Here is a 25,552-nt window from a genome sequence, read left to right as displayed (position 1 = left end):
ACACTGAATGGCAGTACCTCAGCAGCCTGTTTTACAGAAATAATTTATTACACCCTCTATCAGTATAAAAATTCACAAGCCAGTTCTTTTAGTCTGGTTTCCCTTTTCCCCCTCCAACAGAAAATATCAAAAGAGGAAAAATTCATGTAACACCTAAGTCCATTGCTGTGTGAGAAATGCAACAGAATTCTTACCAACTGGTATTTTCCCCACAACACACAGATAAAAGATGTGATAAGCATCTCACAGGGTATTTAACTATTATTTATTATACAATGATGTCCCTTAACAAAATCATTAGTGGGATAGTTAGGACATTTTGGAGACAAAGTATTTTTTGTATGAGTTCTTGCCATATTTTTAGATGCTACTGGTAACCAAAGCAATCTTTCCCATGAGTATTACTGTAACATTATTTTAATCTCAGGACAAATTAGAAGTTAAAATCAAAGCTTTTAATTTTTGTGGTGAGAGTGAAAAAACATAAATATGAATTTAAAAATGTACAAGTTAAAAGCACGAATTTGCTCAGTGTATTCTGGATCGCTTGACTCCACACATTTCTCCCAGTGCTTTTCTTTTCTGGGATAATCCAGTTCCACGTTCTGTGTTATTCTGAAGGCAAGATTCAGCTTGCGGCAGGCAGTAAGACTCCATTGGGGGAGGTGGATCCTTCAATAGAGGGGAAAAAAAAAAAAAGTGGTTTAGCTCAAGAAGCTTCTGAAAAGAAAGGAACAGCTCATTAGTTTTCTAAAACTGAAAATAAAACGAACATTGCACACCTACATTTTGAATACGTTTTGCAAGCTCCCTACCCTGCAACAGATCCCAGTGCCAGCACTAGAACAAGTCATGTTATAGCACTTAACATTTGAGGCCACGGATCGAAATACTCGGTGTAGGTGCTGGTGGCCACAGCTTCTGGAAAAGGAGGCACACAACCAGTAGAGCAGCAGTCCCTTCAGAGGCTTCAGGTGGCAGGGGTTGCTGGAGGCAAGGGGCTTGCCCTGCTGCCCCTGGGGTAGGTGAAGAGCACCCGTGAGGCGAGCGCCCACGGGCACGCACGCACCTGGATGAGGTAGTCGGCAATGTACTCCGGTTTCAGGCAGTTCACTCCTTGGGCTGCTGCCTCTGCCACGTCAACCCTGGTATCCTCTGGCTTCAGCTTACTGAAGTCAGCAAAGAGATGAGTCGCTTCTTTGAAGAGAGACACAGAATGACCAGAAAACACCTATGGATTAAAGCACGACAGGCAAAAACGAGGTTTTTTTTTGTTTCTTCCCCAAGACAAATGCAGTTCATGACCTGTAATTTTGCTCATCAAATTAACTAGCAAACCAACGGGAAATAAAACACCATGTACAGCTGTGTTCTGTACCATCACGTACCTTTCAAGAAGGGTGATCCTTCTCATCAGAGGAGGCACAGAAATTCTACCCTCAGTTCCCACCAGCACTACTGACTTGTGTGACTGCAGACAAGCTGCTCTGCCTGACCACTTGCAAAATGAAGATGACATAGCTTTTTCCTCCCACCCTTTGACCATGTCTCAGCTATCCTGTATAAGCAATTTTGTTGGTTAAGACCTTTTACTCACATGAAAATGCCCAGCACAGAGTTTAACAGAAAGGAGAAGGGGGGGGGGAAGAGAGAGAGAGAAACATATGTATATGTAATTTAATTTCTGCACACCCCCCTGCCCCCCAAAAAACGCCTACATACTTTTGCTCCTCCTGACTGAAGAAGGCGCCTGAATCCCGCTTCCTTGGTTTGATCAACATTTAGGATCACTTTCCAGCCACTGAAAGCTCCCTAGATAAAAGACTCAATTTAGTCAAAAGTATGTTGGTACTAAAAAAGTGTAAACACTTAATAGATTTATAATTTGCCCCTTTCAGGAATATCCATCAGATAAAGATTTGCTACCATCTAGTTTTGTCTTTAAGTGTAAATGGCAGAAAAAAACCCCACAGAACGTACAACTATTGAGCCAACACCATACAGTCGGGCAACTTGCCACCAAGCCCTTTCACCTGCGCAGCAAGATGGGCAAACTGATCTATGACAAGACCCTTGGCAATGAGTATTTTTTCCAGAACACCAGACACTCGTTTACAGAAACACATCTTAAGAAAAACAGTTCCTTGGAAACAACATTTCCCCCCCACCCCATACCCTATGTTATCTACTCAGTTACAGTAACAACACCTAAGGCCAACTGGTAGCCTCACACAAGCACTCACTGTCGTTTCCAAGTAGGCAAGGGGTACAGAGGATTTGTTACAAGCACTCATTTTAAAGAGGTTATCGTAAAATACACACAAGTCAAGATTTATCCTGATGTGACTGAAACATCAGCAGCATTTCTACCTTTCAAAGAATACTTGACTGCAATGCCCGATTTGAGAGTTAAAAGGCTTTGGGGAGCCCAAGTCCCATTTTCAAAAATCTCACTGAAAGACTATGGAACTTGCACCGTAAATATCACGGAAGGTGCTTTAGGAAAGGTGTAAATTTGTGCCCTGTTGGAAGCGCAGCAGTATGCTCGCTGCTAGAGCTATAAAAACGCTGTCCAGAGAGCTGTATTCACCCATACGACACAGCACAGGATTTCTGTTACTGCGAGTACCAGTTGTGGTTTCCCAGTAAAGCCGAGTTAGGTTAGCTCCCCAGTCAGAGCTCTGAAGCATTAACATCATCTTCCTGGCTGAGGGACATTTACGTACATATGTAGCCACACTCCAGCTTTGCAAAACATGAACGATGGTTCAGGAGGAGATTAAGACTTTTAATATACCAGTGCTAGAAGTTTTTTAAAAACAAAATTACTTAACTAGAATATATCCAGCTAAGCCGTTTTGTTCTTAAGGCAGATTACCTTTCCCTGCCAGTTAAGTTTCCAAGTTTCTTGGTGACAATCCCTGTGCTGTCCACCCACACTGTACAACTTACATTGCATGAGTATCTAAATACCTCAACAATACCATACCTCAACAATTCCAGTTTCTTGCCTCCCTTTATGAATTTTTTTCCTCCACCTCATGGCTGCAAGTGCTAGTTTCTTCTGGTTTACATTGATTCCAGGCAAAACATTAAGTATGGAATTACTTCCCCACTCGTAATCTTCTTCCTAGAACAATCATAAGCTTGAATGACAAAGCAGTCCTGCCAACTTTACCAGCAGAAAAATAAATTTAAAAAAACCACACCAAAAAACAAACAAACAAACAAAACAAACACCAGAACAAACCCCAACTCAGTCTAGCTTTATAGATTGATTTTTTTCTGACCAAAACAGCACTAGGTAAAATCAGATAGGGCTCTTCATTGCACCTATGTACCTAAATCAACTCATGTTTTCTGTGACATCAAGTCATGTGCACAACCAGATTCATCTTGCAGTTATCTACAATGGAATTCAACAGCAGGGCAAAGCAACTCACTACTCTGGACACCATTGACGCTACATTTCTGCAGCGTCTTCCAAAACCATCAAAGTTGGTTTTGATACATAAAGATATGAACCAGTCTACAGGCATTATTTTAAAGTTAGCCTGGTCAATGTAAAAGAACTGCTAGACCCAGGAGAACTGTGAAGTAACAGTTAGGGAGTTGGAAGAGATAGTGTTCAAAAATATCTATGTACATGGTTATAGAGTTGGATTATTTAAAACTATTATATGTTCATTTATTGAAAGGATCAAGATTTAATTCCCGGTGTAACACGATCCATGTAAATTTAGCTGGTACCAGTAAGAATTTACCAAAAGGTACTCAAGCTTCAATTTTCAGAAATAACTATAAAAACTGTAGGTATTTCATTTATCCTATGCCAGGAGTTTGGTTCAGGACTCGTTTTCAGAGAAAAGCTTGCCAAAAATTTCTCAGACTTTGGATCCTCAAAAACTCCCTAGGTTTGGGCACCCAAAACTGCTAATTGGTTTTGAGAGGTGAAGTCCTTTCCTAGTAGTGCAAAATAAAAAGAAACGTGAAAAGGTACAACATAATCATTTCTCAGTAATAAGGTCACATGCCTGAACAAAGCAGCCAGCTCCTCTACATGCCTCCAGGTAGGAACGATGAAGCACCCACTTTCCAGCTGCCATCGAAGCCAAGAATTTTTCATTTCGAAGAGGATGTCCCACAACAATGTGTGTGCAAGTTGGATCAAAGCACTGTTTCTCAAGTACTATTCCACCTTGAATTGAGGAATGAATTTGATTCAAATTATTTAAGGGTCATGCTGTACCACAGAAATGAGCAACTCAAAGTGAGAATTATCTGAATTCAGATAAAAATATACTTAACTCAAATTTACACTGAAAGTATTATCATTGAAGTGACATGGGCAGAAGCTGGCAAGGAAGGAGAAGCAGCCAGGAAAGAGTGGCTCTGATAAAAATAAAGTGCCACTGTAACATGGACAGGAATGAGAGAAACACCAGAGGAGAGCAGATCCTGGGCACCCCCAACAGTAAAGAATGAGGCTGTTGTGGAGACAGCTAAAAGAAAACTGCCAGAAGACAAAACCATGCTGTTTTATGGCAAAGCTGACAGCTCACATAATAATAATATATTAAAAGAATCACTCACAAGCACAGAAAGCCATAAATTTGAGACTTCAAATCTGATGAGTCACTAACAGAAGCCCCTTTCTTTTCCCCAACGAGCCACAGCTGACCAGACACATACAGACACATACTATTTTTTACATTTCACAAATATCTGGTACCTAATTCCTCAATCAGATGGCAGTAATCAAATCTTTCTTGAGGATTAAGAGAAGACAGCTGAAATTTACGGTGTTTTTCTCGTTCTTCATCAGCCTTCTCATCTTCTGTAACAGCCTGGAAATACAGTAACAGATTTTGAAAATATGACAGAAAGATTAGGCTGACAGCTGACTATTTCTCTGCCAAACATTCTGGGTTATTTTTATATTAAGTTTTCTTTTAGCTAGGAAAAGCAGAACCAAACCTGTCAATCACTTGACGAAAAGCTTGGATCTTATCAAATCAACGTTAGGCTCCTGCTTAACATCCTCTTAGTTCCCCCTTTCTTCAGGGCACAACTGAACCAATCTGTCATAAAAACTAATCCTCCATTCATATCCACGTCAAGTTGAACACATGAAGAAATCATCATCCATCTATCACGCTGCCTCATTCATTCAGACTTCCTGTAACTTCGAGGGCCTTTATGCATTTCCACCACAGCTTATTTACTAACACGACATGTTATGCCTCTGAAGACACCTAGCTGCTGAAAGTTTGAGCATCAAGTGATACACTACGGGCAAAAGACCTAAGCTCATTTTCCTAGCCCCTTCCAAGTTCACTGTAAAATAGCAGAATTTTAAACCAGGTTTTTGGCACAAAAATCATTTTCTGTTTGTACCTAAACATAAGTTCCAGATACCACCAAGGAAACAAAGGCCTAACCTTTTTTCCAACATCCTAACATGGCTGGAGGAGTTCCAAGTAATACACACAGTAACTCTCCGCTCCAAAGCCCACCTCAGCGTTCTAGCAGGAACTAACAGGACAAAAAGCTTTTTTTGTCTGAGCAACCATTATTTGTTCAAAATCTCGAAGAAAGGGGGAAAAGCGAAATAGAACTGCACAAAATTAATCCATTTCAAGATTTTAAATGCAGATATTCACCTATTTTATATTTACTGCCAAGTTCAAAGCCACTATGTCTCTTGGAACACAAATCATCATAAATATTTCTTCATATGACAAACCTTTTCTTTGGGCTGTGGTGCCACAGGAGGGTTAGCCAGTGGGAAAGCAATGCTGGGGGCCTGCGGAGTGGGAATCAAGTGATCTTTAATTGGTGTTTCAGGATCTCTACGTACAGGATTCTTTAGACCTTCAATCAAATCTCCATCCCCAGCCTCGGGAACAGCTGTGAAAGTAAAGCATTGTTGCATGACTTGTCTTTGGCTGAATATAATTATGGATAAAGTAAAAAAATAAAATTAAAAAATAAATAATTAAAAAAAAAAAGAAGTAGCTATCCTAAAAGGACAAAACACAACTGCTGCTACAACATGTACAGTTACATTTCACCATTGCCTTTCATAAAGATGCTCTTCCTTACACCACAAACCACCAGTTGCAATATTGCAGACTCACATCCCTAGATGCCTTGCTTTGGAAAAAACAAAAAAAAAAACCCAACCCCCCCCCCCCCCCAGATGGACTAATTTCTTTGGCTAAACTGCACTGATTCAGTTGAACCAAAAAATCAATTGAATGCATTTAGCTAATTTTCTTCAACCTCCTCTAGGACAGCGTCAGTTTTCAGGAATACCTGCCGCAAGCAGAAACTCTGTAAGTAGATTGAGGGAAGGAGCTGGGGGCAGGAGGGAGGCAGTGGGGAGAGAGAAATAAAGGATTCTGCTATCTCTCAGGAGGCAGGAATGGGAAGAAAGCAAAAATAGATGAAAAAACATAACTATGTTGCTTCCTTAGTCCTAGCAGTAAACTAAAGACTTCAAAAAGAACAGGGAAGATAAATACAGTATCTTCACTGAATCCTGACCTAAGCACGTCCATCAGCAGCTCTGACACATCTGTTTTTTGGGCTCATGGGTTATCTTCTTCCTATATCTCCATTCTTCACCTTTGAATATTTCCACTACAATTAAAAAGATTTTGCTCCTGGTATTCCCATTTGAATTCCATTATACCTACCTGAATTGTTACCTGGAAACCAGCTGTGGTTCCAAAAAAAAAAAAAAAAAAAAATTAAAAATTGGAAGATTTCCTGAAGTTGATGCAGACTATTTTTAGACAAGCACTGCCTTGGTGTTTGACCACAAATGACAAATGGATAGGAAAGCTTCTCTTTAAAAAACAGCAACACATAATGGAGATCAAAGATGTAAAATTTTATTTTTGGCATTCGAGAAATGCCAACAATACTCACTTTTTTTTTTTTTAAAGTAGAATCCAAACACTACTGTATTTTAAAACTCTCAAAGATCAAATGGATGCTGTAGCAAAGAACAAGGATATTGTATTTCTTATTTTACCTATATCAGCAATCTCTGCATCAGCTAAAGATCCTTTGAAGGCAGACTCGTCCAGGTTCTTATTGGCGTTATTCTGACCTTGCTCAGTGTACTGGGAAGGACTATTAGGCCACTGAAAGTTGCTGACAAGTCTTGCTCTCTCCTCCCTCGCAGTAGGATCATCCCAGATGATCTGCTCATTCTGGGATGGCTCTGTGTTTATATCTGTAACTGCCTGACGGGACTGCCTAAGGAAAAAAGCACAGATACCTTAAATATGCATTTGCTTTACAGAAGACTACCATACTAGAAGGCAATGCGTTAATTATCACATCAACTGTAGCGTCCAAGTGACCTCATTATTAGAAAGAATGGCTGGTAAACAGGAAAATTTCAGTATAAAAGCAACTCAGGCAGCCTGGCTTTGTGAGCCTAAGAGTCAGCATAGCTGAAAAAAGGCAACCAAAATATCAGTAGGAGATGTTTTTATTATGTGTCATATTGATAAATTATTCCAAAATCAGTATCCTCTACTCTTTACTGAACCTATTAATTTGCAAATAAACACCAAGCTAAAGGAATAATTTTGCAAGATTTCCATTACTTTCTCACTGTAGCTCAGCATAGTTAAGAGTTCAAATCCTGCTCTCTGTTTAGAGAGGAGAGAAACATTCGCAGAAGCACTTTGCAGGAATACCTACTACTTGTATATGACCTATGTGGTGAAATACTGCTTTCTTCAAAATCTGTAAGAACACTAACTAATCTGAAGAGAAAGGAAAGAAGTCAGTTGGCATAATTCAATTCAAAACTAAAAAGCAATCACACTATTCTGTGATTTTTTGAAAAACAGAAGATACCTACTGTGGATTAAGATAACATTCTGATTTTATCTTGCAAGTCCAGTTAAAGATTCTGAATTGCAAGAGAAGCAGCTTAAGTACATCAGTAGAGAAAGACAATACACCTGAAAATCCTGGGGACCTATTCATGTTTCAGTGAATATCTAGGTGTGCGCAGGGAGGACAAAATAAGAGACTTCGAAACACAAATCAGTACCTTAGAGCTTCCAAGACCCTACTGCGGCCATTTCGCACAGACCATGTGCTATCAGGAGTGGTTGGAGAACCATCAAAACTGTTCCTTGAAAGGGATCCTCTTTGCCCTTGTGGTTTCACTAGCGATGTGGCAGACATGATCTCCTGCAGCTGCCTCTGGAAGTTCTCCCTCATTTCTAGTGCTTGGGTTAAAACTTGAGAGAAGGAACAAAACTTCTAAGATCAAGACTGTTATATTGTAACGAGTGAAAAGTAACTGAAATTCCAGTCAACTTCACTCCCCCCGACACACATCAGGACAAAGACAATACATTAAAAGGAGAGCAAAAGTTATCTGGGAAAAATTATCTAGGAAAACTACATATGCCCCAAGTCACCTATTACTAGACACAAGGAGAAATCTCCATTTAGCTCGCTTCTGAATTTGCTCGCATGATCTAGCTTACATCCACAACTCTCCCGTAACACATTTATTTACAAAACAAAATTAAATACGAACTTCAGAGTTTTAAAAGCAAAGAAACGGCAATTAAGTAATTTGCAACGGATGATCATGATTTTCTTGTGGGCTGTCATAGTCTTTAAAATAGAGAGCAAACCCCTTTCCTCTCATCCAGCAACAATAAGGACTAGCTGTACTTGACCACTATATAAATATGGTACCTAAAGCTTCCAGATTTTGACATTCAGCACCTGAAACTGTAGAAGGCTTATATTGATAGTTTGATGTCCCACAACTATTTTGAGAACAGTGATTTACATTTACCTCCTTTGGATTCACTTGTTACAATATGTTCTTCCCTTGTAGTAACTGTTTCCTTTATTTGGTCGGTAGTTACATCATCTTCAGCATCATCTTCATCCACTGGAATAATCTAAAAACAACGAAGACAAGCAGAATTCTCAAATGCCAAAATTTTTTGCTTTTTACCCATGTTCAACACTTGTATAAATTCTGAAGATTATTAATCTTGCCTTAGAGGAAATCTAACCTTTCAGCTACTGCAATGACAGTAAAACAGTGAACAGCAGCATCAGTGACAACACCTATTCTGCAGTCTAAATTTCTACCAAGGCAAGTTCACACCTTGGATCTCATTACCTACAAGAGAAGGCAAAGACTGGATCTACATTATTTTGAAATTGGAAAGCACTTCTAATCTTGAAATGGCTGTGTTTCCCTCCATCGCCCTAGAAGAGGAGTATTACAAATGCAGAAAAACCTTAAGGAACATCTGCAATAGCTATTATTAATTACTAGCTACACCTGATTCAGGGCATCGCTGAATAAGCATCAATGTTTTTTATTAATATATTAATATAACAATTAAGTTAACTGAATCCAAATCACTTCATAGAACATGAATGCATATCACACATTATACCTCATTTTCCTCTGCTGGTTTTCCAGTTGACGAAAGTTTACTGGAGGAGAGCCTGACGTCTTGCACTGCACTGATGTCCAGGCTCATTTTGGGATTGTAAGTGTGAGGAAAGAGAGATTCAGGAAGCCGTTTATATTCTTGGGCACTCTGTAATAACATCCATTAACATAAGATGAGAAACTGATTTGAAATAAAAGAAATTTCATGTAATCTAAACATAGGAAAAGTACAATAAAAACACCACCAAAAGAAGTACTTTACACAAGAGAAAAACATGGCACTCATTCTGGGAAACGTAGTAGAAATGTTCAGTGGAAGAGAATTTCTTTTCTCCTCATGGAGAACAAGGTAAAAGTACATCAGTGAAAACTGATTGCTCAATTTATAAATTCAAAGCAGGATGCAAAACATCAGTTCCTGTACATGTTCAGTATAAATGCAAACAGAAAATACACTGCCATACAACTGCTTTTAAGCCTCCATTTCCCCTCACTTTTAATAAGGGAACAAAGCAAGCTCCGTACCTCTAAAAGCCAGTGTTCTGAAACAATATGTATACCCCGTTCTTTAACATATTTGTACTCCTTATTGTTGTCATTTTGTCGTCCTTTGTAAATGAAGTGTGTTACTGTTTCATCAAGGCACCATCTAGAAAAGAAAACGACATACAACTTGGAAGATATAATTTCTATCAAAAAGTATCAGAAACCCAGCTCAAATTGTCCTATCCCTTGTTCATATTAAAATCTTGTTTTGCCTATTTTGTTATGCCTAAGTAAGCAATGAGCCCACTTACTTCATCAAAAAAGACAGCATTCAGTTTCAGGATAGAACAACTTCAATATCTTTTCAAAGCATTCCTGAAGTAAACAAAACTAAATCTGATAAACATATGGAAGAGGAGAGGTTTTTTTGCTTTAGCTTTTTTGTTTTGTTTTTAAGTGGAATTTCAAATCAGTTTCTGAAAAGAACATGTGACCCAGGATGAGAAAGCTTTTTCTTCTGTTGACATACTGAGCTGCAAGTGAAATACTGATCCTTAAAGCTTAAAATAAACAAAATGCGGGATTCTAACATTTAAACCAATAAAAACTAGTATTTGTTATCTAACGCAAATATCTTCAGCATTTCTAAGCTACTACCAGACATAAGAGCAACTTCCACACCATGAATGATAACGCTTATTGCAGAAGTCAGTAACAAAATACATAAATCAGATTTAGTGGGAAAGAATTGTCTTAAATCACAAATGCTAGTTTGTAGTTTCTCTTTGTGACAACCTATTTTTCCCAAGCTGTTCTAAGCAAACGAACTTAGCCATGCCTATAATCTGTAAAATAAGCAGTTTTGAGCCAGGGAGAAACACACACAAATTCAGATCAAATTCAAAATCTAAAATAAAAGCAAATTTTAAACTACCCCAAAGCAAAACGTTTCATAGTTTTCTTCAAAAAAGAAGAGAATAAAATAAATATATAAAAAAAAAAAAAATCTGCAATTCGGGAAGACTTCAGGACAACCAGTCTTTCCAAGACACACTTATCAAGAACAGAGAGACTGGAGATGTGTCGGGGAAAGATGGTCCTATTTCGCATTAGAAGCGGATGGCCTTATTTTGCAATAGAAATTGTTTAAGATGGTGAAATCTAACGTTTAGCTATAGCAAAAGGTCACGTAGATAAAGCACACTAGAATGCAAAGACTCGTATGTATTAGAAGTCACATCAGTGCAGAAGCTTAGAAGCTGTTTCTATCAGTTGATACCTGTAGTCTGCCCCAAGAGAAGCTGCTACTGCATTCAGTTCACTTTGCTTCTTACTAAGTTTTTTACTAACATATATAACAACATCGGCCAGAGGCTTGGGCTCTTCTTCCTGTTCAAAAAGCAGGGACAAAAACAGGAGTCATGTTTGGAAGGTTTCTGTATCAATAACAAAAATACTTTAATATTTAGTGTAGTATGTAGTAAAATATGCAATAACAAGAGAACTAAGATAAACACATATTCTCTATTTTTGCTGCTCCCAAAGTCCACAGTCAAAATGCAGCACTATTATCATTCCATGCACTAGGAATCCAAAAGACACAAGATTCACTCCCAGCTAGTCTCCCTAAAACATATTCTGCTCCTTCCATCACAGACCGAGCACTTCCTGAACACTGAAATTAGGGAATTATCAAACCTTATGACACAGAAGTATTTCACTGTACTGGAGTGAAAAAAAGTAAGAATAAGGAGCTACAAAATAAGAAATGACAGCCTTCCCTTGCTGAAGGCCATTAGCTTTCTTGCTGCTCCTCTACAGTAAACAGTGTACAAACATGACAAGCAAAACATAAATGCTCCCTTTCTTCCTGCATCTTTTTCTGTTTTCTCTCACTACGGTAGATTAGACTGAAGAGGCAAGATAACTACAAGAAAGGACAACATAATGTGTCTTTATAAGGGGGTAAGCAACTGATCACATCTTGTGCCTTCTAGTAAGCAGGAGAGCAGCACCTTAGAGAGGAATATAGGAAAAGGCAACACATACGTTAAAAAAGAACTCCTAGCTTTAGCCCAAGACAAAATATTTAATCCTGCTCCTCTGGAGGCTGGGAATTTCTTAAATGTGATGAAATCACTTAGCAAGTGCTTAATATTCAAGACAGTAGTACAGACAGTAGAAAAAGGTTTTAAAATTCTTTGCCTTCCAGGAGGAAACTCCTCTATCCTACCTTCCTTTAACTGCCATGAAGAATGCATAATCATATGGATTTCTACTCAAATAGATCACAAAGCACAATTCACAAACTCCTTTGTAACTTAAATCACAAAAGATACGGCATTTTCTTAATTAAGCCTATGCTCCAGAAACAAAAAACCAAAATTTCCTACCACTTCTGGCTCTGCAGTGGTCAACTGAGGGCTGGCAGTAAGAGCTACTGTATGCCTTGCGCTGTTTGCCAATGCCAATTTCAAATTTCTGCTGATGACTTCAGAAAGAGGTGTGCTCAGTTTCCTGGTTTTTTGATCAGGACCTCCTGGAGTTTCCAAAGCTGCCAGAGCATCCTACCAAAAAAGAAGCAACTGACTGACTTTCACGAACACATTGTAAAATTCTCACTCAAGTGCAAGTTTCACAAATACAGTCTGTAGTAAGATGTCATACTCCTAAACCAGGACAGCGTACTGCAGTAGCAGCTAGCAAGTGCAACTGTAGTACCATTGCACAAAAGCAGTACAAGACAATCCCAATCTTAAGAGCCTGCATAAGCAAAACAGGAAGAAGATAGATTATTAATCTCTCTCTTCACTGCCACCAATGAAAACTGCCCTCAGCGGAAAACCAGTGCCCAAACCCAGGTATTCCTAACCCCAACCAGTTATTTTAATTTACCAATACCTCCCCTGACAGGAGTTGCATATGAGTATGCGATTCTTTCTGCACCTTTAAAACACCAAGTTTCCTACTGCCCTTTTTTAAAAAAGAGAAATTTTGGTCTAGAATATCTTGCTTTGGAAAATATCAGTGGTGAACTATTAGATTTCAAAAAGCAGAGTACCAACTGAGTCACAGATTCGCTCACTCACAGAATGGTTTGGTTGGAAGGGACCTTAAAGATCACCTAGTTCCAACCCCCCTGCCATGGGCAGGGACACCTTCCACTAGACCAGGTTGCTCAAAGCCCCATCCAACCTGGCCTTGAACACTTCCAGGGATGGGGCATCCACAACTTCTCTGGGCAACGTGTTCCAGTGTCTCAGCATCCTTACCGTAAAAAATTTCTTCCTTACATCTCACCTAAATCTACCCTCTTTCCGTTTAAAACCATTACCCCTCATCATATCACTACATTCCCTGATAAAGAGTCCCTCCCCATGTTTCCTGTAGGCCCCCTTTAAGTACTGGAAGGCTGCTATAAGGTCTCCCTGGAGCCTTCTCTTCATGAAGCAGAACTAACTAAAGAGAACACTGGATTCATCTGGTTTTGTAACACACATTTTTGTTCTATTGCGGGCAGAGGGGTGAAAAAAAACGCAACAAAACAGCCAACCCACAAACAACCCCCCAAAAACCTAACAACTTTGCAGGAATTCAATGCATTGATCTTTCAGTTAAGGCCTCAAAAATGAAAAACAAACCTGAAGCGCAGATACTGCCTAAGTGTCAGGGGTTTCTTTGTTCTAAGACTAGTATTTTTTCTAGCCTTTTGTGGCCTTCAGAATGAGACAATGAACACAAAACCCCAATGCATTTTTCAATCTGCAGTAACAGTTTTGTAATTGCTATAAAGCTATTACATTAAAAACACGTCATTAAAGTAGCATTTCATCACAAAAGCAGCAAACACTTGTTTCCAAATATCTGGAGCAATTATAAGCCTTCTTACATTTCTCAGTCTCTAGATGTAAAGAACACAGATTGTGTACCGTGTGAGGTGTAGAACACATGAACGTATGATGCAATAAGCACAAAGGAGCTTTGTTAAGGACATTATAGCATCTACTAGTCAACAAATTTAGTCCACAGGTCATTGACTAGAAATATATATAAATAAATGGAGCCAGTTATCCCGGCTTATTCAAAATGGAAAGTCTGTACATTAACAGCAGGGGTAAGCACAAGTTTCTGTGCCGGTTTTAAGTTTATGCGCTTCTTTAACCCTACTGGCTCTACAAACTGAAAAATTTGCAAAGATGATCACCTTTACATCAAAAGACGGCTTGAATAACTTGTCTTTGGAAAGAAATTTTGACGGTGTATCAAGATGTAAAGATGGTTCTTTCTGTGGCAGTCCCCCATGTGTAAGGGGGGTTGTCTTCCCAATATGATGAGAGATTACAGCTTGGAAAGCTTTACTCTGGAACCTGTTGATATCAAGAGGGGTCATGGGTGGTTTTTTTCCAGCTTCAAGGAGATAAGTAGGTTGTTCTGAATCAGAAGATTTAACCGTTGCTGGTGTCTTGCTAAGCTGAGTAATGGAACTCTCCTTATCTTTAAAAGAAACAAAGAAAACATAAGCAAGTCATCTGATTTTTCTTTTAAACACAGATCTCACATACACTTTTATTTAAACAACTGAAAGTTCACCTGACCTTTCTTTCCCTAAAAAAATAGTTCAAATCCTCCTCCAATAAACGCTCTAAACTGATGATTGTATTTTAAAAGCCATTATCTTAAGTGTCTCTTCCAGTTAACTACTTAGTTTGAATTACATTGGTACTGAGCTTGACCCCAAGTGTCTGAAAAATAGTGAGCAACCCCTGGTCCGCTCACAACGTTTGCAGTTCCACACATACCTGGATAGCTCACATATGTTGTACAACAACTATCAAAATACAAATCCAAGAAAAAGATGCAATACACAATAAAACCTTCCCTTTCAACATTAAAGGTAACTCCCCCTCCCCGGATCCTTACTTTCCATGCAACGTGAAAGTTCTTTTGTATTCATGACTCTGAATCACACCTCTTTAGGTCACTATGTACACTTCCAGTCCTTTATGTCTTTGGGTTAATAGGACCAAGATTTAGCCAGGAATAAGCCCTTAAATGCTTCTAGATAAGCATGACTCATCATCTTAATAGCTCAAAAAGACTAGTATGAGAATTGCTTTTACAGTTTATTGCTCATTTCTCCCCTGACCCCTTGCTTTTCCTTAAAAATGTAGTATACAGGTAAGACGTGCCTATGCCAACAACATACCTTTTCTCCTCTGACTTGGTGACCCATATAATTAATTCAGAAGGGCACTGGTAAAACAGGTCTGCTAACATTCAGTATTAAATCACTGTAGTCTGCATCTTAATATGGAAAAAATATTGCCAAATAAAAGGTGTGAAATAACTGGAAAAGGAGCAGAAGCACCAGAAGATGAAGTAGACATGAAGGACTGAACAGAGGGGCATCATGTCATTGCAGACTAACAAGTTTTAAGCCAGATCTATCATCAATTCCCACGCAATCTACAGAGCAGCACGTGTGTCAGAAAGGACAAAGCTGAGACACTGAGCTTGATTCCCAGCTGACAGATAACAAGACTCCACTAACTCCAAGAAACTTGTAGGAAACACACAGTATCACTTCTAAAATTATGACTCAACAGCAGGAAAAAAAATGGAAAAAATACTTGGAAAAATATCCTTTAGCTCTAATACTTCAAAGGTGTTAGGAAAAAAAATTTCATCATACCTGCCTTCTTTATTGTGAAAGAACAGTATAATGACGCAATCATATTCCCTAACTTGCTAATAACCAACCTTCAGCCTCTGCATTTTCAACCAAGAACTTGCTTTCATCTGCTCTCTTTCCTGTCCTTGCAGACTGCAAAAGCCAATCTACAGTGACTGCTGGCAAATTACACTTCTTCGCAACTTCATACTTGGAGCCATCTGGTTCTCTCGCCACAAGATGGGTAGTGGCAAACATTCCCTTTTTTGCATTGGCTTTCCACACAAAGAATTCTTGGACTCTAAAATTAGATTAATAAAAACATTCATTTAGTCATAAACAAAATGAATCTAGGGCATGTTTGCACTATTATAAAATGCATTCAAGCAACAGAAAAAGAACCAGTAGAATTATCTAAGGCTATCCACTTTGCACTTTACAGCTTAACCTACACCTACAAGCAACCAAAAAAAAAAAAAAAAAAAAGTTAAACAGTAATGTTTTGCTTCTATTGGTATTGGAAACGTAACATTTCTCATACTCCAGAAGTCCTTATATACCCCATTTCCAAATCATACACTGGACCTAACATTCTTCTGCAAGATTAATGGGACAGGCTGGATTCCTTTCTGGAGCCGCCAACAAGCATCATTTCCAAATGAACAATAGTTTTCTTTATATTACAGTTTTTCTCTTACCATCAAGGACCCAATCTTCTAAGATGACAACAGGACTGAGAACTCACCGACAAAGAATTTAGTTCAAACAGACTACAAATCAGATCAAATGATACTCTAAGCTATACAATTTTGCCACTTTGTGACTAAATATGTTTTCCTTAATGTTTTTCAAAGATCCTGATGAATTGGGAGCAAATAATTCACCATCCCATCTCCTAAGAAATGGTGCACTATCACTGATTATGAGGCTGACCCAGATAGTACTGAGGAAGACGAACAATGGTCCGCTCCTGGACAACTGAAGAGCAACTCAGAAGGCCTGACGTGAAAAACTGATGGTTTTGCTCTGTTCTAGAGCAAAGCAAAAAGTTACTGAGACTCAGTCATTGGGAAATATGAGACTGAGTGTATTCTGGCAGAAATTAGGCTGTGTGAATACAAACTAAATTTCTCTAAAGGAGAGGAAAATAAAAGACCTATATAATAACATCTCACTGCTTGAGCACTAGGTTTTGTAAATGAATAGAATCCCAAAGAGCCTTTAACTCTAATATTTGTTACTCCTGTAAAAGAAGTAGTGAAATGCATAATGGATTTCATCACGCTGGCTGTCTAAGAACAAGAAGAAACAGTGACAGGAGACATACCTGGCTCCTAGCAGTCCTGCCAGATAAACCAGGGAGTCTCTCTCTGCAACAGTGAACTGGCTAAAAGAAAGAACACAGTCTTCCAGAGGGGTAACTCCTTCCATTACCGGAACTGGTGTGAAAAGTGGATTGGACTGGGGATCTAAAAGGAGCTGCTGTTCCACACATGTCATCTTAAAGAAAGGGAAAGAGATAAAAATGCAAATCAAGCCAAATAGCAACAAAGCCAACAATATTTCAGCAACTGTATGATAGCATTTATGGACTCAACAAAAAGCAATCCTGCTTCCATCATAACATCTGAGGCAAATTATTTCTCACTGAATCAGACAAATTCTTTTCTAGATCATTTAAATTCTGTCAGGTTTGTCGTACTGAGGCATTATTCAGAACTTTTCAGTTACTACTCTTCCAACCCTGGAGGCTCCCTTAAAGCATTTCCAGGTGTGATCTGAGGGTCTGTACAGATTTACTTCACAGAAAGCTACCTAGTACTGAAATATACAGCAGTTAGTCTACACCACATGCCCACTCTTGGCAAATACGGTTAGTATTTTTTGACTTTGAGCTATAAAGCTGACTTGCTCTTCTGACACAAGTTAAAAAGCTGTAAAAAGCATGAAACAAGAAAAAGCAAGCACAAAGATATCAAATGAAATCATTATCAGTCAACTAGCTCCTACAATTCATTAGAGAGAATGCTGTCAGACTCTCACATAAGCAGCCTCCGAGTCATGACAATGAAATCCTATTTAACAAGCCTGTAGAAAATGAAATGGATAAAAGGTACCTTACAGATGCAGAGGCTTTAAAGCATGCTTTCATTTAGTACATTTCTAATGAAACAAGGCTAATCTCTTCAGTATTTTTCTTACATTTAAGCCACTGACAACTCCGCATTCTGACAAGACATATTTCTAATATAGATACCTGTTTACTCACAGAACTGAAAGTGTAACTCCCTTACCAGCCACGTATTTGTGACAACATCACCAACAGTCGGCTTCACTGTGCACCCCAATAAAGGTACCACAGCATAGTCTGCAATGGTTCTGCTCTGCAGCGGCAGAATTTTCCCAGCGTTCTCCTTTATAATATCTGCAATGCAGGACTCGTCCTCTTCACCAAAACCCAAAAGAAGAAATCTCTTTCTAACAAATAAGCCTCCTTCAGCCAGTGCAGAAGACTCTCCCAAAGAACCATTACAGGCCGAAGATTGATTCTCTCCCTGAACAGTCAAGTGAGTAACATCACTGAAGGTTCTGGATGTCAGTTTTTCAACTTCATCTGAAAGGAAAAAAAAAAAACCAGAACAACCAACCATAGTAATTGCTTGACAAGAACATCAAAGACAACTCAAAATAGTTTCATGAAGATATGACAGTATTCTGCTGTTTTCAGCCAGGTTTTAGTTAAAAACTGCTCTATATAGGCCTGTTTAAATTTGATTTCTAAAACACAATATAGAAGTTAACATACTAAATGCAGCTAGCTTTTTAATATGCAAATGCTGCAAAACTCAAATGCTAATTATGAGCAGTTAACCTTTCTATGGTATGCTGAGCCTAAAACGTACCCAATGTAGAATCATTATTTATGTATTGAGAGAGGAAGTCCTCTTCAGCAGCCTTCCGGTGCTTTGTAACGTTCACAGCTTCTTTCTTCAAAAGATTGTTATTTTGGGGAAGAATTGACTTCATTCCAGGTTGCTCCAAAATTGGGTTCTCTAACAGCTGGTAGTTCAGAGGGATATATTGCTCCACTGGATGTAGATAACCTTTACTAAATGACTCCAGCAACCATTTTGCTGTTACTACATGAGGCCTATAAAATAAAGTGTTATACAAACAAGTTACAGCAGGTTTCAGAACTGTGATTCTTCTTTCCCACTCCGCAAATACTGGTATATACACACACACCTGAAGTTTGTAACTCCAACACTAAGCAAGCTTTGGGCACTTTACAAACCTCAAGATTTTTTTTAATTCTTTCAGTCTGAGAACAGAGAATTTCATACTTATTTTCTATAACGTAAATTTTATCTGCCACGGCTGGATTGCCAAATCCTTCCTCCTCAATATATTAACAAATACATGTTAACACCTCTTTTCACCAATAAGAATACTTGTTTTTCTGTTCACTGAGGTGACTCATGCCTACCCAAAAACTACAGTATTCAAGAGCACATGAAGATGTACTTATGAATACTAGCTGTAAGTCTTCTCATTTAAGTCAAGAACTATTTAGGATTTTCAAATCAATACATGTTTTCCTGTTTACAAGGTGGCAGGAGAAAGAAAACAAGGTGAAGTAGACCTTAAGCAATATAGTTATCATAACCTGTGAGCTGTCTTGTCCAAAAAGTGTTTCAGCTCATCATTGTTTTCCCCCAAAATGACATGGGTAACATCTTCGTTCAGTTGATTAAATCGAACACCACCACCGCAATTAATAAGCCTTCTCATCTTGTCCAACTTCCTGCCACTGAAGCCACACAGATAAATCTACAAAGAGAACAGAGCAACAAAAAAGGCTGTTAAAAAAAAAAGTAAAAAATTAAAAATAAGGTAGGATATTTTGGTATAATTTGTTTTTACTGCTGTAGAACACAGAAAATAGTGGTGCAGCTTCTGAGAAGCAGCAAAAGTTAAGCATTTGGAATTAGATTAATTTATCTTTGCAAATTAATCTAGCAAAACTTCAATATTTACTAATGGAATGAACCCCTAGCCAAAGTCATACAACCAGAAAAAAAAAACCACCACCCAAAACCACACACCAATTCTAGAACCCATTCACTATAGTGTGTTTAAATATATATGTCTATAAACATATAATTTTATATTTATACTACATATTTAATATAATTATACACACACACTTAGACACATACGCAAGCTACAGCATGTGGACACAAAATAAATCTGGCATTTGCTACTGACCATGGAAGCAATTTACTCAAGCAGCAATTGCCAGTGCTTCAACCTAGTTGCTTCCACAGTGTTAAGACTGAACATTTCAAAGTATACATTGTTAAACATACTCGACACCCATCTAACAAATCTTCAGGGTCTTGAAAAGAACTTATATCCAAGTTTTCCAGCTCATCAGGAAGAGGATCCAGTCTGCTGCTCATAGCAGAACTACGTGCGGTTTCATTAACACTACTTGAATTGATATTAGAAATGTGGCTGACGTCCGAAAAGGTATGATCTTTAAATAAAATTTAAAAAGATGCATTAGTTTTGGCTCATCTCTCTCCGCCTCTTCACTAAACAAAATACAAAACAGTGCTAGAAGGAAATGTAAAGTCTGAAGAATAACAAACACTAGGTAAGTATAACCTTGGTTAAACCAAGGGTTTTATTTACACACAGACTGAGTATGGTCTTACTAGCAAGAGTGCTTAGGCACCTTCTGTTTATTGCCAAATGGATGTCATCTATGAGATAGCAGCCAAGAAGACTGGTTTTCAAAGCTTTTATTCCAGTTTTGTGGCCACCTATTAGAAATACTCTTAAAAATAGACAGGCCTCTCTGTAGGAAGAAGAAATCAACATGAAGCTCAGTGATTAAGAGAGTTATATGCAGTTTCCATAATACCCAACTAGAATTCCCAGTGCTCTGTTGGTAGTGCTACCCCAGGGCTCCTGTTCACTCATTTCCTGAAGCAGTAGTCAGTAACAGGTGTTTGGAAAGATACATTTAAAGCTGGCTGTGTCTTTCATGCTACCATGTTTACAAAATGTTTTTAACTTTCCTTCTGTTAATAGCATGCAGTAAGTAAAAACAAATACATGAAGAAAAAAAAACCAGAAAAAATAATAAGGCTACTTAAAAAAAAAATTCTGTATTTGTTTTCCCCCCTAAGACTGCTGTGAGATTAAATTCATAACAGACACTTGTTTTAAACTACGAACGTATGAACAGTCGTGCTTTTTTCGGAATTAAAGATATACACCACTGATTCTTACAGACAATCAAATGCCTAATTCAAGTCTACTTTTTAAACAATTATTCACATGTTTTAAGTCTACACATGTTGGAATATTCAATATGCATAGAAGTAATCTGTTATGTTTTAAGCATAAGCAGAATCAGAACCCAAACTGTCAAACCAGCACTGCAAAAGCAAGCAGCACCCTACTAATTTGAAACAGTTGTTCTTCGTTACTACACGTTTCCTACCTTACTTCAACATATTTTAAAAGGTTTTACTTACTGTCAGGCTTGCTGGCATGATTCGTAGGTGTTGACATATTGGGTATATTACTCAGTTTTGATCCACTCTCTATTTTATATATTGTCTCATCCTGACAGAAGCCTTTTGCAATGCTGTCAGAAAACCACTGCACAGACACACAGTGCACATTCCATTTTCTGGCACATTCATACTTCTGACCTTTCAAATGTAAACAAAATAAAAATCACAAGTCACTAAAATGCTAATGTTTCAAACAGTGATCGCTGAAAGATGGCTGGACATTAAGAAAACTTTAAAATTCAAATAACTGATTTCAATGTGCAAGTTGTGTTATCCTGGACTCTTCCGATAAGTTGCTTATTTATTCTCTAAATAAAGTTAGAGGAAAAAAACCTCATTGATGGCTAGCTCATGGGTACAGTATGACAGGGAAGTAAAGCAAGGGAAAAAAAAAAAAAAAAAGAAAAGCCTTTAAAGCTTTCAAGCACAGGGGAAAAAAAAAAGGTTTAAAAAGTCCCAGGATACTTCCCCAAAGGGAAAGGGAAGGAAATTGGGGAAAAAAAAAGAAAACCCTTCCCATTCTTCTCCCAATAAAACTACAATCCTTTCATCTTCCCAAGAGGAAAGAAAGGGAGCTCTCATTTTATCTTAGTAGGGAGTTCAGAAGGCACAAAGAATAGATCAGTTAAAAAACCTTAGTCCACAACCGAATTTCAATCAGCATATAAATTAAGTCCTATTCAGCTCTCCCAAAAAACTTAGTTTTTCTTTATTCTTCCATCCCCTCTAGGATTCTCCATTTTTCTTCCCTTAAATACCATTTGGGTCTCTGGTTTTTCCTCTTTTCTTCTCTTTCACATGGCTTTAGAGCAAAGTAAGGGTGCCCTGTGTTACTCTTCCCATCAACAGTGATTCCATAAACAGAAGTAGTAAGAGCAACACTGAAGCAGACACAGAGACAGCTCAAACTCTTATGCTTATGCATATTTACCCTACTTCAACTCAAGAAGCAAAAATAGTATTTACTCTGTAAGTTCTACCTTTTGGTTCTTGAACTATGAGGTGAGTACATTCATTCATCTTGAGCCGCCCCGTATATTGCCCACCATGTTCAGCAGTGAGGCGCTGGACTTCTTTCCTTTCTGAACTACTTAAGCCAGTTACGCAAATCGTACAGCCAAGGAACACAGGACAAGCATAGTCTTCCATGTTAACATCAGTGTATCTCATTATGCTAAAGGAATGAAAGAAAGAAAAAAAGAAAATATTTTTTCTTCCAAGTAAAATCAACCAGAAAAAGAAAGCAGCCTGTACCACCATAAGAATTACCAGTCCCCCAAACAAAAACAGTTTTGTTTTGGTTTTTTATACCTTTGCTGAGACTTATCCCACAGTGTCTTAACCCAAGAGGGAAGCAAAACAGGTTTTTTCAGAGAAGCAGCTACTAAGTATTTCCTGCTGCCAACTTCCCCAGCTATAAGATGAGTTACTGACACACTGAGGTCTCTGGACACACATCCACCCATCATCTGTACATACTTATGAACTTCTTCCTGGGTGGGGAAAAAAAAAATTATAAAAAATTATCAAGAAAAAAGAAAGAACCTACATCACACTCACATTCACCTTAAAAAACAAAATCATGGATTTCAATTGTCCACGGTTTCTCCTAAAAAACTGTTCAAAAATACAAAATGGATATATATGGAAGCCATAAAAAACATCAAATATAATTTCCATTTTATTTGCATTTCTGACAAGCTGAACATAATATGTACCCTTAATAAAAATATGATAGTCATACAGTATTAGTAAAATTTTACAGATGGTTGACATTTTAGGTAGTATAAATTAGAAAGAGATATCAGAATATATAAAAAGTAAATTTCTAAGATAAACTATTTAAACCACAGCTGACAGGATATTAAATCTTTACCATGTAGTATTGAGCAACCAGAAATAGAGCGTGTTGTCTGTAGCATTATAGTCACAGACAAAATAGCAAGATTAAGTGATCCGTCTAATCAGTTAATAAAAATCCCTAACACATTTACTCCCATATTAATACAGCTGAAATCTTACATGATTATATATGTATACGCTTATGTAATATACACATGTGCATGCACAGATATATCTCTACATACACTCCCTCTTTCTCCATACAACTCTCTACATAAACTATACATAATCTACAAACCACAGAAAGACTAGACATACCTAGACACAGGCACAGTTATATATAGTATGACTGCTGCCTTAGTAATGAGCCATCTGAAGCCAAGTGACAACAATAATCAGCTAAACAATCCATTTTGTACAATGCATTACCCTAACATCTTTTTCAAGGCTGGTACAGGATACTGTTACGTCGGCCATGGTCATATTGTACACAGGACACTCAGCTCTTGGGACACATTGCTGGGACTGCATACAGTACAGGACTACCTGTGGTCCAACAATTCTACAGCCAAGCTGCAATAAAATAACAACAAAAAAAAAAACCAACAAAGAACATTAGCAGAAGGTACACTGGTATAAAGAAGGCTTTCCTTGTCCCTGAATCCTGAGGAAGGCAGGGCCCTTCGTCTGTCCTCCTCCTCCAGCATCTCCAGGTAGTTGACAGTATTGTTTTTACTTTCAGCTGCAGATTTTCAGTACAATCCTTGTAGGTTTTCTGGCCTCAGTAAAAGCAGCAGATGCTATAGCTAACATGCCAGAGAATTCCAGCTAGCCTATCTTTGTCTGCTGGACAACTCATTGCAGGTCAAACTAAATCGTGTTACTCAGGGGGTAAAAAAGTGTGAGAGCCAGCTTAGCAACTCCAGCAGAATCAGAACTGATCACACTATTTATTTTTCCATGTGCTTCAAAATAATCCTTATGCTTTGCTAGTCATCTTCTTCCCTAAATACAGGATGCAGTGACGTTTTAAAGATTTTATTGTGAATACTTCATACTGCTATTATTCAGTGCAAAAAGAGAGAAGATAGAGTGTAAGTATGGACAAGAGAGCTTCTAGAAGAGAAAGAATATAGCTAAAAGTAAGTTGATGGGTAGCATACCTTTTTGAGATGATTGAAAACAACGCCTTTAAAAGGATCACAAATGTAAAGCGATTTATCATTTTCTTTTATATTGAGTGCCGTTTCTTCTTCAAGGATCTGGAGATGCTCTTCTGACTGAAATTCTTTTATAGACTGCAGGTAAACAGTGCATACATTTATTTAACAAATCACAAATAGCCAATCCTGTGGAAACTACACAAGTACTACTTGAAACAGCTCACAACAAAGCTACCATGCCAGAGTGTAACTGGCAGAACAAAGGGCTAAAATACCTCATGGGTGTCCCCCTCATTCCCCCAACTCTGCACAATACTCAGACTTAAACATTCTTCATACAGACTTCAGGACCCGATCCTGCCACAGTGCCTTTAGCTCCCGCTAACCTCTCAAGGTGGAAAACAATCCACAGTGTCCTTCCTAAGTTTGCTTAATGCTTAGATGAGTGATCATCATCCAGACCTTGCCAGCTACATGTCACTTTGCTAAATGTCAACGGATTTTGAAATGATAGTTATTTCTTGTTCAAGAAGTAATTTCAATAAAATTGTTCTTGTTGAACAAACTTTATTAAACACTGAACACCTCTATTAAAGAAATAGCTTTATTCCCAGATGTATACATATAAGCTACATGTAAGTCAACCACGAAAATCATTTAATTAGGTAGTTCACCGAGCTCACTGAGAAAGGTGATCAACCCTACTTACCTCAAGAGCTTTAAAAAAATACTCCGAGTTCCCAGAAGACTTTATGAATTTCACAAAAAACAGCTCCTTACTACCTTTCATCCTTTAACTGAGAAGCAAAACCCAGTAAGCGTCCGACACTTGCGGCGTAGCCCAGAACCGCGCAGGGACGGGGCACACCGCCCACCACCAGGGGCTGTGAACCCCCCTCCGCCCTGCCCCTGCCCCCACCGGCCCGCCCCACGCCGCCCAGCCTCGGCGCCGACTCCGGCCGGAGAGGGGCGGGGAAGGCCGGGCCAACCGGGAGGCCCCTTCCCCACAGGGCCCCCTCCTCACGCCGGGACGCCGCTGCCACCCGACGCGCCCACCTCAGGGCTCCCGCGCACCCGGGCGGGTGCCCGGCGCCGCCGGTTTAACCACGCACCCCACCGCGGGCCCGTGCCCAGGCCCGGGCCCGGTCCTGAGCTCGGTCCCTCACCCACCGCCTCCGCAGCGGGCGGGAAAGCGGCGGACCCGCCCTGCGCAGGCGCAGGGCGGGGCGGGACGTGGGAGAGGCAGGAAGGCGCACGCGCCGCCGGCGCTGTGGGCGGGGAAGGGGTATCGCGTCATCCCGTAACCGCGCGTGCGCCCTCGCCGTCTGCCCGGTGG

The 25,552-nt window shown here is 38.9% G+C and overlaps 1 protein-coding gene across 3 annotated transcripts; it reads right to left on the bottom strand.

Moving 5' to 3' along the window:
• Nucleotides 1-26: 26 nt before the first annotated feature.
• Nucleotides 27-25,408, bottom strand: TOPBP1 (DNA topoisomerase II binding protein 1). Of its 3 annotated transcripts, XM_052794918.1 has the most exons (27): nucleotides 24,926-25,408; nucleotides 24,217-24,351; nucleotides 23,483-23,626; nucleotides 22,523-22,704; nucleotides 22,192-22,385; nucleotides 21,170-21,349; nucleotides 19,991-20,160; nucleotides 19,288-19,451; nucleotides 18,524-18,771; nucleotides 17,915-18,234; nucleotides 16,948-17,120; nucleotides 15,710-15,921; nucleotides 14,154-14,443; nucleotides 12,343-12,516; nucleotides 11,229-11,338; nucleotides 9,989-10,112; nucleotides 9,465-9,611; nucleotides 8,846-8,954; nucleotides 8,081-8,273; nucleotides 7,043-7,269; nucleotides 5,747-5,910; nucleotides 4,733-4,847; nucleotides 4,035-4,198; nucleotides 2,990-3,130; nucleotides 1,723-1,812; nucleotides 1,070-1,231; nucleotides 27-672 (listed from the first exon to the last, which is right to left on the bottom strand). In XM_052794918.1, exons 1-27 carry the CDS (start codon nucleotides 25,004-25,006, stop codon nucleotides 529-531), a joined length of 4,557 nt encoding a protein of 1,518 aa, XP_052650878.1. In that variant the 5' UTR covers nucleotides 25,007-25,408; the 3' UTR covers nucleotides 27-528. The 3 variants fall into 3 exon arrangements, 1 of the variants encoding a protein (XP_052650878.1); XR_008236367.1 differs by lacking the exons at nucleotides 27-672; nucleotides 1,070-1,231 and having other exon boundaries at nucleotides 1,727-1,812; nucleotides 2,990-3,126; nucleotides 4,031-4,198; nucleotides 24,926-25,013; nucleotides 25,273-25,400; XR_008236366.1 differs by lacking the exons at nucleotides 27-672; nucleotides 1,070-1,231 and having other exon boundaries at nucleotides 1,727-1,812; nucleotides 2,990-3,126; nucleotides 4,031-4,198.
• Nucleotides 25,409-25,552: the final 144 nt, after the last annotated feature.

Source organism: Harpia harpyja, chromosome 1 (assembly GCF_026419915.1).
Source record: "Harpia harpyja isolate bHarHar1 chromosome 1, bHarHar1 primary haplotype, whole genome shotgun sequence".
In the NCBI taxonomy this organism is placed as follows: domain Eukaryota; kingdom Metazoa; phylum Chordata; class Aves; order Accipitriformes; family Accipitridae; genus Harpia; species Harpia harpyja.
This window is presented reverse-complemented; position numbering and strand designations above follow the sequence as displayed.